Source organism: Psittacula echo, assembly GCF_963264785.1.
Source record: "Psittacula echo genome assembly, chromosome: 12".
Lineage (NCBI taxonomy): Eukaryota > Metazoa > Chordata > Aves > Psittaciformes > Psittacidae > Psittacula > Psittacula echo.
In genome coordinates, this window is record NC_137747.1 from 5292318 (window position 1) to 5309949 (window position 17632).

The 17632-nt window shown below is 51.4% G+C and overlaps 1 protein-coding gene across 1 annotated transcript; it reads left to right on the forward strand.

The window, feature by feature from the left end:
* Window positions 1–941: 941 nt before the first annotated feature.
* PKIG (cAMP-dependent protein kinase inhibitor gamma) lies at window positions 942–17362 on the forward strand (the record flags this gene model as incomplete). Its single annotated transcript, XM_080627764.1, has 4 exons — window positions 942–1064; window positions 6312–6378; window positions 16003–16160; window positions 17283–17362. Exons 3-4 carry the CDS (start codon window positions 16010–16012, stop codon window positions 17360–17362), a joined length of 231 nt encoding a protein of 76 aa, XP_080483890.1. The 5' UTR covers window positions 942–1064; window positions 6312–6378; window positions 16003–16009.
* Window positions 17363–17632: the final 270 nt, after the last annotated feature.

The window sequence follows — 17632 nt, forward strand, 5'->3', positions numbered from 1 at the left end:
AGCCCTGTTCCAGTGCATGTGTTCAGGCAGCAGTACACACACCCTGCGTCCTTATACACCTTCCCACCACACTGCTGGGGTTGGGTTGGGAGGACAGAGACCTGCCACTGCAACCAGCTTGTTCTTTTGGGTTCAGCAACCTGGTGGGGTGTCCAAGGCGGAGGTGCCACCACCATTCCTGAGCCCCTGTGGTGCCAAGAACAGCCAAAACTTCCTCTTCTGCATTGGCCCTGAGCTCCCTGAGGACTCCCAGGCTGTGAGCAGGGCAGACACAAAGGCATACGCTTGATGTGCAGTATTGCCTTGCCCTAAACACCTTCCTGGGACCTGTCACCGGCTCAGCATTTCACCTCCAAATAAGGATAGCACCCAGGGACAGATGAGCTTGGCTTTTACCCCATGGGAGTCAATGGAGCAAAAGGAGCTCTAAAAAGGTACAAAGCTATTTTTCTCTTGGGATGCACATTCCCAGTGCTATACCTGGTAAAATAGCCCGGGGCTGCATGGAGTGGAATGGTGGTGCCTTTGGCCAGGCCCTGATGGGGATGATGAACGGTGGGATGTAGTGGGGACACGTATCTGAGTGAGGCACCAGAGAAGGCTGTGGAAGCAGCAAGCGGGAGGAAGCACCCTGCAGCAAAAGCCTCAGCACCCAGCATTGAAGGAAGGATGTTTGGGCACATGCAGCTGCCAGGAGATGGGGTTACAAGGCGAAGCTAAACAAAGATCCCTGCAAAGAGGAAACAGATCCCTCCTGCCGGTGTAAGGTAGGAGCCGAGCGGTAGCTGCTTGACATCATCAGGATGAGCATTGGATTACAGCAGGCAGGGACTGACTCGGGAGCGGAGAAAAACACGCCCCTTGGCCCCAGAAGTGCAACTTCATTTAGCAGCTCCCGGTAGAAGGAAACTGCAAGTCTGAAACTGGCTGTGACTCCCCCGGCCAGCTTGGCTGCTCGCCTCGGTGGGCAGGGACACTGGGAGGGTGAGATCCAGCCTCCGGCTCTTCCTCAGCAGCGGGGCCACGTAACTTGGGATTCGAGAAGCAGCGGGAGCCGGGTGGCTGTAAGTAGGGCTGTGTATGCTGCTGCGGGCGCGTGGGGCTGGCGATGGGCTGGGCTGGTTGGTGGCCAGGAGACCTGTTGGGCTGCACACCAAGGGGCTGCTCTCCGGCCGCCCTAACGTGGGAGCTGGAGCCCCATTACGAAGGGGGGGTTTGTTTAGTTAACTTTCACCGTGCCGGCTGTGAACAGCGAGATTTTTGCTGCCCACAGACCATGGGGCTGAAAAACTGAGCTGCATCCTGGTTTCTCTGTGTTTGGGAGAAGCGGTTTGTAGGCTGATGGCAGGGAGGTGGCAGCTGTTTCACTTGGAAAATCGTGCAGTTCAAGACTTGCTCCGAAGGAGTAGCAGGGAGAGCAGGCTTGGCAGTTGGAAAGCACAAAGGACCGCGTGGATCAGTGACCCCCGTGGGGATTTCTGGCCTCATTTCTGACTTGAGTCCATTTATTCTGAGCAAGTCCTGGAGGGAATCCCTTATAGCGCTTGGGCGGCTCTGTGCTTGCGGGAGAGTAGATGCCAGCCTGTGGGACAGGCACCCAGCATGCTGTCTGCGGGGGGCAGTGGTGTGAATCCATCCTTATGGCTTCAGGAGCTGCAGGGCTCCCCGTCGAACTGCAGGCACAAGTGAGAGCGGCAGCAGGAGCAGGCTCGGAGACTCGCTGGCATCCAGCTTTCCAAGCAAATGTGTTATAAGGCAAAGTCTTGGGATAAAAAAAGAACTGCTGTGTGGTGGTATTCTCAGGAGGCTTTGCAAATTCCTCCACCTCGGAGCTGGGTGCCTTTCTCTTCTTTCTCTGGATTCCCCTAAGCAGCTGGTAGGGAGCCGCAGTGATGAGCTTTCACATGCATGTAATGCCTTGGCTCCAAAGGGGTGTTTGAGAAACGTTTCATTTTGCCTGGATGGGGTAAATGGTTCTGTAGAACAAGAGCCAAGTATAGCTGTGAACTCAGAAGCTATGCCCTGGGTGGCTGGGCTGGTGGCTCAGACTGGGAGAGAGACACACTGGGTCAAACGCAACAGGGATGCTGCAGCAGCACAAAGGTGAGAGGAGACTTGTGGAGCAGGGATGGCTTGACCGAGTGGCAGAGACACTCAGATCTGGGCTGCTTGTTGGCAGTGAGGCCAATGTGCAGACCTTGGGAGCAGACCTTGGCTTTGGAGACTTTTGGCTGGAAAGGGCCACAGTGCAGTGCACAGCCACCCAACTGAGAAACTGTCAGGTTTCCGCTCTCGTGAGGGATAGTGTTTGGCAAAGAAGGATGCATGGAGAGATCCTCAATGGCTGCATTCATTTATGGCATAGATGCAGGTTAAATGACCAGTCACAAACATGGATGCACCAGTACTGCTTAGCATACCTCAAGGACAGAAAGGGGCGTTGAGTCCTGCAGACATTGTTCCACATGGATGTACGAGTGCCCCATGCTATCATTTTTAGGGGTGCTTTCCAGAGAGTGCAGCCTGATTCCTCAGAGAATTGGAGACCATTAAATATAGCACATAGGCTCCCAGTGTAGGCAGCTTGGTCCTGAACAGATGAACCCAAGAGTGTTCATAGCCATGCGTCTTCCAACCGCTGGCATTTCTGTACCCAATGGCTGATTCTGAGGCACTGCTCAGGCGCAGAGTGATCTACAATGTGGAGGTTTGCTTTTTTCCTTTATTCTCTTTTTTCCAAAGACAAGTAAATCTACTTCTGAGCCCCCTCAGAGGAATACCCACAGGCACACACAACCCTGCTGCCCAAAATGACTATGGAAAACACTTTCCAAGGTGCTAACAATTCCTGATCTCCCACATTTCAGAGCCTGCAGCATACTGCTGTGCATTAATCCCTCCAGCCTGTCTGGGCAACCAACTACCAGCATTGTTCCTACTTTACGTGGGCTACACACAGAGCGGATGATTTTCCTGGGCTCATACAGGCCTGTGGCAGAATCAGATGAACCTACAATTCCATAAGGAACAGCAGAAGCTTCAACAGAGCTTTTTGTTTACCATTTTATGCCACCACATTTGGGTCTCTCCCATTTTCATATTCCAATTGTTTCTCCACACTCTCAAGTGTTCCCTTAGCATCACCAAATCTGTATATATGGACTGATCCAGAAAACACCTTTTCCATTACAGTACCTATCTTAGAGAGAATGAATGGGGGAAAAAACCCACCCTTCTAGCTGTCTCTAGCCCACCACTAGGAAAAACCAAGCCATAAAGGGAGCTGCTCCCAGAGCTTCCCAGCACGAGCCAGGGAGAAGGAAATACTCAGCTCTTCAATGGACTTTGTCACAACAGCAGTTGGAGAAGCCAAGACATCACACCAGGACACAGCTGGCACATGTAGCACGAGCAGGAAAACCAGCAGTTGGACTATGAACCACCTATTCCCCTCTGTCAGAACCCTCATTCCCTTCAAGCCTGGGGTGATATGCACTTTACACATCCCTTTCTGGTTCACACGGTGAGGTCCCAAATGTTTCCTTCCCAGCACAGCCCTGGTGTTCTCTGCACAGCATCTCCACCCCAGCTTTCATGCAGGCACGTTGCCAGCCAAGCTGCTGCCTCAAGAACTCCCCAGTGAGCACCACAATGGCAACTTCTGTTGATACTTGCAATGATGTAATGAGCCAAACATATCCCCACCGGAGTGTCATTGACTTCGTTGGAATTACTGCTTCCTCAAAGTGCAATTCATCTGCAGTGCTCATTGCCTCGAGATACTGAAACTAAGAGCTCAGAAGGCAGTTTGATGGATATCAAGTAGTTATCTTGGTAACAAAACAATCCTGGGTATGATTAAGAGGATATTGCATTTTAAGGATTATAAAACCTCCTGGTTCAGAGTAACTAGTGACTTCACTACAATTACAAGGCTTCTTGTACCCCTGAGGCCAAGGATGCTGGGGACAAGGCACCAAATGAGGCAGCCTTAGTCTGCTGTGGGAGAACAGGGCTCCTGTTCTGGTCAGTGTTGTGTCCAGCCTCTTATTTACCCAGGAGTCAAGAATGAGAACAGCCTTATCCCTTCTGCCATCACCTTGCTTGAAAACAGAAAGGATTTCCTCTTTGGATCAAAAGCAGCACCAGAGCAGCTGTTGTGTAGAATAATGCTGAATTCTGCCAAGAAGTATTCTGGAGGGGTTTTTTGTGAACAGATATTCATTTTGAAGTCATGCTAAATTAATTTTGAAGCCATGCTGAGAGCCTCGAGTTTATTTTGTGTGTTTGTCCCTTTTAGGTAACTCCTTGATACCATGGGGTAGGGATGCATAGCTATCCAATGAACATTTCCACAGGGATCTCAAAGTAATCCATGCTACCTTGATGGATTACAGGACTAGATAAAGAACACTTTACAAGATTCCCTTAACAAGTTGCTTTAGCCCATCCTTAGTCACACTGCATGGGTTAATCCACCACCCTTAAATCTCTGAATTCTGTGTGGGGGATTGCCCAGCCTTTGCACAGTGGGGCCTTCACAGCTCTGCCCATTGCCCCAGGACTGCATGACCCAGAAGAGGTTGAACCTTTAGAGGTGGAGCAAGGGGCACAGCTTCAGATCTGAAGATTCCAAACCCCCAAGCAAAGGCTGTGGGAAGAAACATCTGGTCAGAGCCAGGGCTGTAGGGCTGGGAAGGCAATACCAGCTCCTGAAGAATTTCTGTCTCCGAGATCAGCTCTTCTTTTGAAAGACAGAGAAAATGGGGGTTTCCTCCCACATCCCATCAGGAACAGGGCTGCTCAGTGATAACTTCTACTTCAGAGCATCATTGCTCCAATTTGCCTCAAGCCTCTCTTGGCAGAGGGCCACGTATTTGGAGATATTTTGCAACACATCTGAAGCACTGGAGGTTTAACTGTTTGGGCTGCGGAACACAGGAGCCAGAGCGAGGAAGGAAGGCAAAGGAGGAAAATGGAGACTCATGGATTTCCAAAGTTGCCTTGCTTTCTTCCTTCCTGCTTTTGTTTGCCTTTTTTGGTGCCCCAAAGGGGTGATGTATATTCCCAGTGTTGTGAGAATACTGTTTCTTTTCCGGTCAAGTGTTTTCCAGTAAGCACCTCACTGTAAATGGGGTAAACACCAACAAAAGCATATTGTTAAATCCCTGTGCCTTTGTTTGGCTCCTGTCAGGATCATAATTAGTATTTTCCACTTCTCTAAACCTGTCATCTGCAGATCTGAAAGTGCTTTACAAATATTTGAAGCATCTAGCAAGGGGAGCAAGTATTAATAGCTCCATTTAACAGATGGGCAAACAGAAAGCAGCAAGTGCCCCCTCCTTGAAGCAAGGCCAGAGCCAGCAAGTAGTCAGCTCTATAACTTGGGAGTTTAAAAAGTGGGTCATAAAAACAAAGGCTGTAGATCTGTCTTACGTTGGAAAATGATGGGGAATAGTTCCAGTCAGAGCAGCACTCAACCCAGGTGGACCAGGCAGATGAATTGCTGGGTGAGCTACTGCTTACATGGTTAAATGGTTTATCTCTTGCTTTCTGTTCTGCTAATATTTGTCCCTGGGATAAAGTGAAAAAAGCACAGTCCATGATGTTCCAAAAAGCCTGAAAGCTGAAACAGCTGCTAAAATAAGCAAGTGTCTTGTTGGCTGGGCTCTGCAGGTCAGGAGATTGCAATGCACCCACAGATGTTAAGGCCACAGAGGAAATGGCTTTGAGTAGGGCTTGGGGACAACAGGAGAAGGCACAGCTGTGCGCAAACAGCAGAGAAACCGGAGGACCCAGCAAGGCAACCAAAAGCACCAGATCAAGCTTCCCCTTTTGCCTCAGAGCCTTATCTGGAAGTTTCACTTCTTTAAAGGGCAGTGGAGCTGCAAACCAACGTTCATTTATACTCTCAAGGCAGCCCTAGGGTCCCTCCATGGTGCAGGTCAGGAGACGCAAGTTGCTGCAGTTCTCCCTAGCACACCTACAGAAGGTCAACAGAAGCAGAAGCAAAACCAAAGAGAACTTCTCCGTGAAGCCAGGCCCTGGCTGTACTTCCCTTGCTTTTAGATACAACAGACCACATCTTTAGTAGCACAAACCCTCCTGAGAAGGGGCCATATGACCACCACCGTCTGCAGCCCTTCAGTCGGTGTCTCCATGCTCACCAAGACAGGCTCAGACTGAGCTCTGTCAAACCCCACGTCCCCTTTGCTGTCCTAGTCACAGGCAGTGGGAAAAGCAGCTGAGCTTTATGCTTCCCAACAAAAGCACAGATGTTTTCTTATGCTTATTTTCTTTTCCTTCTGCAGAAGTTGCTGCATCCTGCGTATGAAACTCATTTGAAGTCATGTCCAGAAGGAAAGTCAACTAAATCAGGTAGGAATTCACACTATGGACTGATATAACTTGTATTCACAAGGAGATATTACATAAACAGGAATGGGGTTATTTTCCTTCTCGTTTCATAGAGTCATTTGACCTCCCTCTGTACTCTCAATTCCTAGATGCTAGAAAGCTGTTACAAGGAGGGAAAAAAATATCAACAATTCCACCATAATGACTTTCCTGCTGTATCTTCCACACTTACAGCCATGTACTTGTCCCAAGCCCTGTTCCAACACTGACTCTACAGGCAGCCCCTGGTGCAAGCAGTGCTGCACGGCCTCTCCCCTGCCAGCAATGAGGATGTGGTGTGCTAATCCTGCCTGCATGTTTCACATGAGGATGGTTTTTTCCCCTGTGAATAATCATGTCAGTGAGGTTTTCCTGTGCATGTAGAGTCAGCCCAGGCAGATTCAGGGAACCCCCAAAGCTTGACCTTCTGTGGCACTTGCATAAGTGGCAGAGCCACCAGCTCATGGTCCTTTCCATGGTCTCTCTGCCATGGCCCCTGCACTGAAAGCATCTCCTCAGTCCTTAGATCATCTCACTGCTTTCTATATTCCTGCACCAAGTATTCCCCTATTTGGAGCTACCACAGTCATATTGTTTGCAGATGTGGCCATATAGGATCTCAGGACTCCGGTGCATGCAGACATTCCTCCTACAGGTCTCACAGGGCAATTCACCCCTTGTATCCAGCACCTTTTCCATGTATGCTAGAAAGCCCATGTTCTTCTACACCCAGGCTGCATTTCAGTGGACCATAAAATAGTTGGCAATTCATTTCCTTAGGACCTTTCCCTTTTCTGACAGTATAACTTGCAGTGATCGCTGAGCATCCCCAGTGTGATCTTACAGGCATGTCTCAAGCAGTGCTTCAACTTGTGTCTAAATGTCACATCCCTGGTAACTTCTGTAGACAGATTTACCCTGCCTGCAGAAAGGATCAGAAGCTGCTGTCACCTGAACTAGATGTACAGAAATTCCCTATCCATCACAAAAATACTCAGAGAAGGGGGTGTGCAGGCCAGCAGTGCTTTCTCTGCCCAGGTAGGGCTCCCAGCCAGGTAGCACATCCAAAGAGACTCCAGATTTCAGTGGGTAACAACCAAAAGGGCTTAGCTCAGCCACCTGTCACTGCCAGCTGTTTTTAACTCCTACACTTTCCCTTCCTATCATACATAAGGCACCAATAGCGCCATTCCCCCCATCCAACCCTTCTCACAGCTCCCAAAGACAGATTTTTACCCCTATTTCCCCCTTCCCAGCCCCTGGGGTGGGAGTCCTGCTGGTGGCTTTCTTCTGTGCAGTGGGGTGTGTGGGGCAGGGCAGGCAGCTCCAGGGAGCAGAGCTGAGCCTGGTTTTGCTAATCAGCCTCATTCCACACTGATGCTTTTAAGAGTTGCCCTGGCTATTTTTAGGCACTGCTGGGAGCTGCCAGGGCTCTCACACCTTCTCACTCAGCCCCTTACACCACACAGAGGCAGAGGGACCCTTTGGATGCTGGATGTGAGTTCCTATGGGATTGTGCAAGCCTGAATGAGGAAGAGCTAAGGCAGGTGGCTCCTCAGCTTCATGCACTCTGTGCTGAGCAGAGCCCCCTCAACTAGCAGCAGCCAAAACTGCATAGTTACAGCCTGCACAACACCTCCTCCAAGCTAAGCTCCCTCCGCAGCAATGTGAGCACTGCTTTCACACAGCAGCAGAACTCCACACCTCCGATTAGAAACAGAAGCTGGACAAAATTGCTCTTTTTCCTGCTAGACATAAAAATAAAGACCCATCCTTTCTTACCTCTCTCCTTGTAGAAAGTTCTTCCTCCACCCAGAAACAGCTATCCCATCAAAACCTGCTATGGTTTCACCTTCTTTTTATACTGACCAGGGCCACTCTGCTAGAAAATAGCCCCAGCTGCATCTCCTCTGCAATTACTTAATTTCTTCTTGCCCAGGGAAGCCTGGAAGGTACTGGGGATGTTGTGCTGGGATAAGCATCCCTGGGTGAGGAATTAAAGCAGGGTTTGAGTAGGTGATGTTCACAGTGTGTTGGTGTGATCAGAAAAGCTATGGGACCACCAGAGAGTTTCCAGGCTTGAAATGAAATCCAGCAGGGACTTTTCTTCCTGAATTATTCTGGGGAAGGCAGGGAACCCGAGTGTGAAGGGGATCCCCTTTGCAAAGGAATCCACCCCATGGCCTGGATGTGATGAGGTGTCTGCAAATCACAAGCAGGGACAATACATGAGTCTTCCTGGAACATGCCTGCAATAGCAGCTGTGGGGCTTCTGCAGCTGAAGGGTTTAAAGTGACTGGTCTGTGGTTTGTCTGCTTTGTAAGTTCAGGCGTCAGCAGATCCTCCACACAGTTGTTGGTTTTGTGCATGTAAAAAGAAACTGACAAATAAAGGCAGTTAAATAAGAAGTTGGGAGGAAATAAAACTAATGGAGAAGGGACTCATAGCCTCATAGTCCTTACAGCTTTGAAAGGGACTCTGCAGGGGACCAGAGGGTGCTGGCTCACAAGGTGACGGGTGCTTGTGGCCATGCTGGGCAACCACAAGGGGTCCAGCTCGCTGCTGTCTGCTGGACACAGAACACCGTGTCCAGCCAGTGCGAGCCTGAGGGCTGATAAATGGGGAGCAGAAAGGTGCCAGCTTTCTGTGTCCTGAGCGTGCCTCATCCCGCTGTGCCACCCCATCCCTCAGAGGGATGTGTGTCCTTCAGAAGGGGGGGCAGAGTGGAGTGCCCTGATTTATTAGCACCTCAGAGCTGTGGGATGTGGAAAACAAGCTCGACTTGGGAGCAAAACAAAAATACAACTGCTGTCACGGCAACTGTCTGCAGATGCATGAAGAGACCAATTATTTCCATTAATCAACTTACTGAGAAGCTGCAGAAGAGGCTTAAGCTGCAGCTGAGGCTCGGTGCTGAGGGGAGGGAGGAGCAGAGAGCTCCATCACACCCTGGTTGCCAAGGCAAACCATGATTTCTCCAGTGGCAGAGGATTATTGGAGCAGGTGCTCAGCACTCATGCCCCATGGGACTGCAAGAGGGGTCCTGCCTGCTCCAGGCATGGGGATGCAGGCAGGCAGGGCTGCATGGCACTGGGCTGCCATCCTGGTGGACAGACGGATGGATGGACAGCCAGCTCCCTCCTACACATCCTGATGCTAACAGGATGCTGGTGGTGCTGAGCAATCCCCTCCACCTCCCCCATTCCTCCCCAAGCCTTCCCCTCTCCCCTGGGGACCGCAGCAGCACCCGCAAGGACTCGCTCTACCCCAGTGCCAAGGTCAGCCGTGATTTTGAAATCCGGCTGGAGCATCTTACGTCAGCCTGGAGCCAGGCACTGCCGGGAGGATGTGGGGCAGCAAGAGGTGCCTTGGGACAGCAGAAACACTGCAGCGAGGGTCCCTGGGGATGTGCTAAAGGCCAGGAGGGAGGCGAGGATGTTTGGGGTGCTTGGTAAAGCTAAATGCAAGGTTTGTGAAGTTGTAGAGGGGTCAGTCTAAGCCTAATCTTAAGCCTGAGGCTAAGCAATCAGCTACCAGTTGTACAGGCATTAAGTGATTTATGCTGTAAAAGGAGGGATCTGTTTACGCACACAGAGCCTCAGTCCCACGGTAGTATCTGCTCCTCCTCTATGAATTACAATTTTCCACTAAGTCTTAGAGAGCCCTGGAAGCTCTGAACCTGCAAAACCGCTGCAGTGGCTGGAGATGCTGTGATGTCTGCGCTGGCTGAATTAACTGTATTTAGCAGAAGAGCCAGAGGGTGCAGAGTTATTATGAGGAATCCCACAGCAAAAGTCTTCCAAAAATGCCACATGCCATAGCCAACCTTGACATCTCTTCACCACTGAAGTGTGGTGAGGCTTTTCCATGCTATTCTCACTTGGAAAGAAGCTGCTCAGCATGTGAGCTGGACACACATGCCCTGGTAGGAGATCAGGCTGCTGCCGTGGTCCTGCCTGTTTCCTCACCCAGCCAGGAAGCTGGGGCTCAGCAGTTTGGGGCACAGCAATTCTGGCCAACAAGACCCATTCCCACCACATTTTGGAGAACACAGACCCAGCAGGGAAGCTCCATGCCTGGTGCAGACCCTGTCACCAGCATTAACAATGCTTGTTGCTTATGTAGCCACTACCAGACTCGGCTCCCAGCAGAACATCTCCATCTTCAGCTTCTGAAGTGAATCTAAGCTCTAGTGCATGGGGGTCACGAGCAATAGCAAGGCCTTTAAGGCACAAGCACAGGTCTAAAAATACGCTGTAACCCTGATAACACCATTTCAGAGCGCTCCTCCTTTGATGTGCAGCCGCTTGTGCATGTTCCCAGACAAGACCCAGTGGAAAATCTGCTGAAATTCCAGCTGGAAGTTGTCAGAGAGTTGGTGGAAACCCCCTGACCTCAAGTGCTGGCTTCAGCCCTGTGGGATTGTTTTCCCCTCCTCACTGGATGTGACTCTCCCAGCAGGAAACCTCGCAGCAGAGCCACAGGGAGCACAGAAATCCCGGTGCTCCCGTCTCTGTGCTCTACCAGGCCCCCCTCTGCAGTAAACCATCTCACACTGTAAATATTTTAACAGCCCAGCAGGGCTGCTGAGTGTGTTTTGCTGTTGTTATGGATCCGGCCCCAGCAGGAGAGGGCTAATAATAGTCACTGTACCCTGGAATGAAAGGGCAAGGGGCACTACACAATGCGGAGAGCTTGAAGGCAGACTGTAGGGCTTCATGCCTTGGTCCCTGCAGGCTGGCAGTGAAAGGGGGAGAAGTGGGATGCGATGCATGAGCAGAAGAGAGGGTCACATCCCTGTTGAATGGCAGAACTTTGACATTTTACCCCAGAAACACAGCAAGGATTAGCTTGGATTCGTGTCTTTATGACTGCAGAAGCTTGGGGGGCAAAGAACAGTGTTAGATCCTCTGGTGTGATACGAAGAAATGGGAAAGCATGTCCCCCGCCAGGCGGTGGGACAGAGGAGCCAAGAAGGACAGTAACATCCTGGCCTGTATCAGCACCAGTGCGGCAGCAGGACTGGGGCAGTGATTGTCTGCCTGCGCTGGGCACTGGTGAGGCTGCACCTCAAATCCTGTGTTCAGTTCTGGGTCCCTCACTACAAGAGAGACATTGAGGGGCTGGAGTGGGGCCAGAGAAGGGCAACAGAGCTGGTGCAGGGCCTGGAGCACAGTGTGATGGGGAAGGGCTGAGGGACCGGGGGGGTTCAGTCTGGAGAAGAGAAGGCTCAGGGGGGACCTGATCGCTCCCTACAACTGCCTGAGAGGAGGATGGAGCCAGGAGGGGCTGGGCTCTGCTCCCAAGGAACAAGGGATGGGACAAGAGGAACCGACCTCAAGCTGCACCAGGGCAGGTTTAGATGGAGCTGAGGAACAATTCCTGCCCCAGAGGGTGCTCAGGCATTGGAACAGGCTGCCCAGGGCAGGGCTGCAGTCACTGCCCATGGAGGGGTTCAAAAGTCACATAGACGAGGCCCTCAGTGCCATGGGTAGTGGTGGCCTTGGCAGTGCTGGGGCAGAGGTTGGAGTGGATGAGCTTAAAGCTGTGTTCCACCCCGGCTGATCCTGTCATTCTGTACTTACACGACTCCATGACTCCATGACCTGCAGGCAGACGCCGCAGCGGTTGCTCCCAACGGCCTCTGGCACCGGGCAGGGGCAGGGCCGCAGCCGGCAGCAGCACCCAGGACGTGTCTGCTGGGGCTCCTGCCCCGGGACGAGGGTGCCCTTGGGATCTGCTGTGGCCAAGCAGGGGCGAGGAGCAGGTTCCCTCCTTGGGCCGGTGTCCCAGTGGAGCAGAGAGGCCTCTAAAGGAAGGCAGGGAGGTGACTCAGGCTTAGTGAAGCCCGGAGCCATTGCTGTGTTTAACCTTGGAACCTCCTTCCTCACAGCAGCCCAGGTGTGCTGTGCCACAAATGTCTGAGCAGGGGATTAACCTGCCCTATGCCCAAACGTGTGACAGACGCCACGTGCAGATGGACAAGGCTTCCTCTCATGTAGAGACCCCTTGCAGTGACTGCAAGGGCGAGTTAGGTAAAGAGGAAAGCAAGAGGTAAGAGAGGCAGAGCAGAAAGCAGGAAAGCAGGTGGTAGAGAGGGAGCTGGCTGGATTCAGCACAGCCTGCTGATAGCCACCATCCATACAGAGCCCAAAAATAGCCCTTCCTAGCCATAAAAAGCTTACAGTTTAACCTAGACAAGGGACAGATGTAGCATCGTGCAAAGGGTTTCCTTGAAACTGGAATCTGGGGCTGGGTGTGACTGTAACATCCATCCGACCCCCTGGAGTCAGGCCCTGGCTGCTGGCTCGGGTCACAGGGCTTGTGTTTGCTCTGCAGGCGCTCGGCCCTGCGCCGAGTTTAACCTGTCCGTGGTGTTTCCAGGTCATTTCTATTGTTCCAGGCCACTCTTGTATTATTAGCAGTAACTTTGCTTGTAGTGCCCAGGATCTGTGCTGTGGAGAAGCAGGCAAGGTGGGAAACGGGAATTAAATGCAGGCTTGTCAGTGGGTCTGAGAGGGGCACAGGTTATTTGGGGAGGGCACAGGAGCAGAGGCGGCTCTGGGGATGTCTGGTGGCTGTGGCAGCTTGCAAGGGGCTTCCTTGCTTTTGGCCAGCTGCCCTTGACAGGCAGCACCGTGTTCCCATGGCGGAAGGGACACAGCCTCCCTCCAAGCAGCACAGAAAAGCTTTTTGAGGAGCGTGCAGCAGGTCCCAGCCCCATGCCAATGGCCTCTGTCACCATGCCGTGCATCCCCTGCCCCGTCCCCGCCGGCTGGCACGCTGCATCAAGGGCACAGCGACTGTTTCTGTTGCCCTCAACAGCAAGGAGGAAAGGGAGGCAGGAAATGACCCTCTGGGGACAAGTTGAATCATCTCTTTGAGGTGCCCTGGAAACCTTTGTGCAGTGTTTGTGTGCTTGCCGGCTTATTCTCACAACGCCTGGCAAAAGCTGGCACATCATTCCCTCCTGCTGGCCCAAAGAGGCATGAAAATCAAAGGTGGGGAGCCACTGGGTGATGCACCCCCTTTGCACCCCCTGCCACCGCTAAATGACTGCCCATGGTGACGCAGTTTCAGGTCTACATGGGCAGGAGGGAAGGTGGTTCCTTTCTTGTCCCTGACAGATGTTAGAAGATGTTTCCACTGACTAAAACCCCACTGAACTGTTCTTCACTTGCCTGGAAATGTGGAAATGCTCTGTGCAAAATGAGGTTTTTCTATCAGGCCACCGCTCCCATCACCTCCTCAGTCCAACAGCTTCCTGGAAGCAGAGGCTGGAGTGTCTCTGCCAGCAGAAGGGGATCTGCCTTAAAGGCTTTTGAGAGCCGCCACCTTGAAAATCCTGAAGGAACTGCACACATTTGTAAGCTTTGCTCATAAATCCGCCCCTCTCCAGCTCTTTCCATGAAGAACCAAAGGCAGGAACCTTCCCAGCCATGGAAATAAATAAATCACACACGCCATCTCCTGGCCACCGAGTTTGGAACCAAACCTGCCCGAGTAGGACCTGGTTCTGCACACTTGGGTCCTATTTTTAATCACGATCCCATCCTTTTTCCATGTGATGGGGCAATTAGTCACTTGGCACAGTGCTCCTGCAGCCGAGCACATCTGCTGTTGGCAGCGACATCAAGGGACACTGGGAAAATGCTGTATCCCAGGAGGGCTGGTCAGCTCCTACATCCCAGTTTGTGGTGTCCATCCTATGAACTAGGTGGTCCAGCCCCCAGAACAGAGCATATCAGCTCTGGATTGACCTTACGGATGTGGAGATGGATCCAGGCTTTTGTGGACAGCTCTTAGGGAAGCCTTCCAAGTCCCTATGACACCTGTCTAGCAGCTACAGAAGGTCTGGGCTCCAATGAGCTGTGAGGACTTGTCTGGGAATGATGGAAAAGGTGCTTTTGCTCACTGCAGCAAGCCTGCTGCATCCAGAGCAGACACCTCATCCTGGGAAGGACACAGCTGGAAAGGAAGGATGAAAGATGAGGAACAACAACAGCTGGGATCTCTTCCTCGGGCAAAGGACGCAGTTTTTACCCATTTAACAGGGGCTAGATGGATGCCAAGCCCTGGGAGATTTGCTGGATTTGGAGAAGCAGGTTCCCCTGGGAGGTCTGGGGGGACCAAGCCTCACGTCCCACCAGTGAGCTGCTGCCAAGAGAGGAGCTCCTTGGGCTATGGAAATACCACACTGGGTTTATGCAGGTTTGAGGTTACTGCACTCTGCTCGGTCTCAGGAATGGGGGGAATTTAACCTCTTTTTTCCTGGCTATTGCATCTTCACCAGCATTTTCTTTCCACTGACATAACATTGGAGATTATAGAGTGAGGAGTGTGATTCTTGCCCAGGCTTGCAGTCTGCCAGCAGATTTCCCTGGTAGGAAGATCAATATTAAGCAAGATTTGTACAGGAGGCTGAGCAAGTTTCTCGGTGGGTCATTAACCCCAAGACATAAAAGCAAGTCAATGACAAGAAGCTGAGTTTGAACACAAGCATTTCTAACTGGGACCTCCTTCAAGTATTGACAACATCAGCAAGGCTGAAAGCATTTTTCACAGTGAATAGATAAGATTAAGATTAATCTCTTACTTCCATGTAGAAAACCAAGCTGAGTAAACAGGAGCAGGAACCAAGAGCCTCAGGTCACCAGTGCAGAGGCAGTGTGTGCTCGCTAGCTCTGTGCCCGGAGCCAAGCAGCCTGCGACACATTCCCAAGCTGCTGGGGTCCCTGGGCTCTGTGTGCTGGCAAGTTAAACCACCAGCTAAAGTGAAAACCCAACAACTTAAGGACTGGACTAGGAGCTGGCTCACAGCAGAGCTCGTGTGTGACAAGTGGCTGCTTCGAGCCTTTCTTTGTGCTCTGTGCTTGGCACAGACGCAAGGTTGGAGTGAAGGGATCCAGAGATCTCATAGAAGGGCTGATATTCACATGTTAAAGTGCTTATCTGAAAGCACTACAGCCCAGCACTTTCTCAGTGACATCCAACAACCAGTGGAGGCCAGTACTGATCCAAAGCCCTGTACTGAGAAAATACTTCCCTGCTCTCCAAGCTTTCCACTGCATATTCATCAGCGCTCTGATCATTTCCCATTACAGATTCAGGCTGGATCCTCACCCCATCCCCCGATGCAGTAAGCCAAATCTGGCCTCTGTTCAAAGATCCCGTGGCATTTTGAGGAGAAAGGAGGGCTTTTTCTGTAATGGTTTTGCTGTAGGAAAAAGCTGCTAGCCAGCGACCTTGCAGCTCTTAAAGAAGGCCAGGAACTCAAAAGGAGAGGCAAATGCCTTGTCTGCCTTGCTTTGCAATGGGAAGGTAGAACAAGGGCCAGTAAAGGCAGCTTGGGCAGATCCTTCTTGCCTATCTGCCCTCACCCAACACGGTGTGTCACCCAGCACCACGGGTCACCCCACACGCTGCCCCACGTGATGGGTTTGATATCTGAGATTTTGGTAGCTGCTGTTAGAGGAACCGGAGCAGAGTTACAGGGACTATTTTTTCATGCAGTAACTTAACTCCACAGAGTAACCTAACCTGGAGGGAGCCATGAGTTGAGGCTTGCTGAGCATCCTTGGCCTCACAGCTGTGTTTTCTCCGCAGCAATGCAATGGAGGTAGAGTCCAGCATGTACACTGACTTCATTTCCTGCGATCGGGCCGGTCGGAGGAACGCTGTCCACGACATCCACCAAGATGCAACCACCGTCAGCGTGCGCAAGCTGACCGAGGACCTCGGTGACCTCGCCGTTGAAGGAGCAGGTGAGCTGCTGCAGACACCAGTAAGGCCAGCTCCCAGCACACAGGCTGGAAGGGCAAGGCATGAAATGGCAGCGCAGCTGTCACTGGGAGCATCAAACAGATGCTCAAGAGGAACATCCCATTCCTTGCTGCATCAGTGCCTTCATGCTTGGTGGGAGACTCACTGGGCTGAGGGGCTCTTAAGAGTACATGGGATGGTCCCAGGGTTCCTGGCACATGAGCACTGCACACTCCAGCCAAGGTCCTTTGCTCAATTGGTTTGTAGAGGCACTGATGCTTAAACAAGACAGGGACTGACTAAGAGCCTTCCCAGGGCAAATTACACATCAGGTATATAAAAAGGCTTTCTAAAAATCAAGTGTGGGGCAAGTTGTGGTTTGCTTTCTCTTTGTTGGTTGGGTTTGTTTTGTTTTGAGTCAGCCTTCACATAGTTCCACAGTATTTTAAATAACAACAGAAAGAATTTAAACATCACCAGCTATCTTCAGATCTTCCCCTGTAGCCCAAACACGGCAGCGGTAGCAGCCTGCTCAGTATAAGCCAGCCAGCTGACTACAAGAAGCATGAATCCTCTGCTCAGAGCACAAGCAAACCAGCCACTCTGATTCCACTAATAAGCAGCAAAACGTACAGCACCGCTGCAAAGGGCAGACTCAGGATTTGCTCTTGCTCTTTGACTCCTCCAGCCTACATCTGTAACTATAAAAACACTATAAAACACATTTGCCCAACTGTACCTCTTTCAACATGCCCATACCAGCGTTTGTCCATCCACCCATCTGCAGTAAGCACAAACTGGAGCTCTTCTAACAGTGAGCAACTGAGATAGCTGCCAGGCTGTCTGGCAGACATTCCTGGAGCACTTGCAAGTTGCCCTTACAGGTTAGACAAGGAGAACATATCCCTGCCCCAAAGCTCCCTCCCAGCATCACCAGATGTGTTGAGAAGCGTTTGTACTCCAGCAACACGAAGGGAGAACCAATCCTCTAAGCATCTGGCCACAGAAGGGTAGTGACGGGTCTTCAGGTGGCAGTTTGAATAAGATCAGCTATAGCAATTACTGATCACTTGTGTCCTCAGCAGAGTGTAACAGTGCTTTCTTCCCAATGCTCCCTTCTGCAGAAAGCCAAAGTGATGCCACTTCTTCTGAGAACGACCCAGGAGCAAGCCCAGAGGGGCAAGAAAACAGCCCTTCCCCATGACAGTGCACAGGGGGTGGGATGGGCAGGAGGAGGGCCATCTTAAACAACTATTTGCTATTGAATCTGTGGACAAAAGCCAACCTGGAACAGCAAGTTGTCAAATGTCAAGTGTCTGCTGCAACTGTTTTTGTTTAGAGAGCTACGTGATGCTGTACAAGGACTGGCACCTCCAAAAGACTTCTGCTCCTATCCCTAATGATTTAGAGCAACACTGCCGTGGTTGTAGTGCTATGAGCCATTCTCAAGATGCCTTAGCTGCAATTTTCCCCT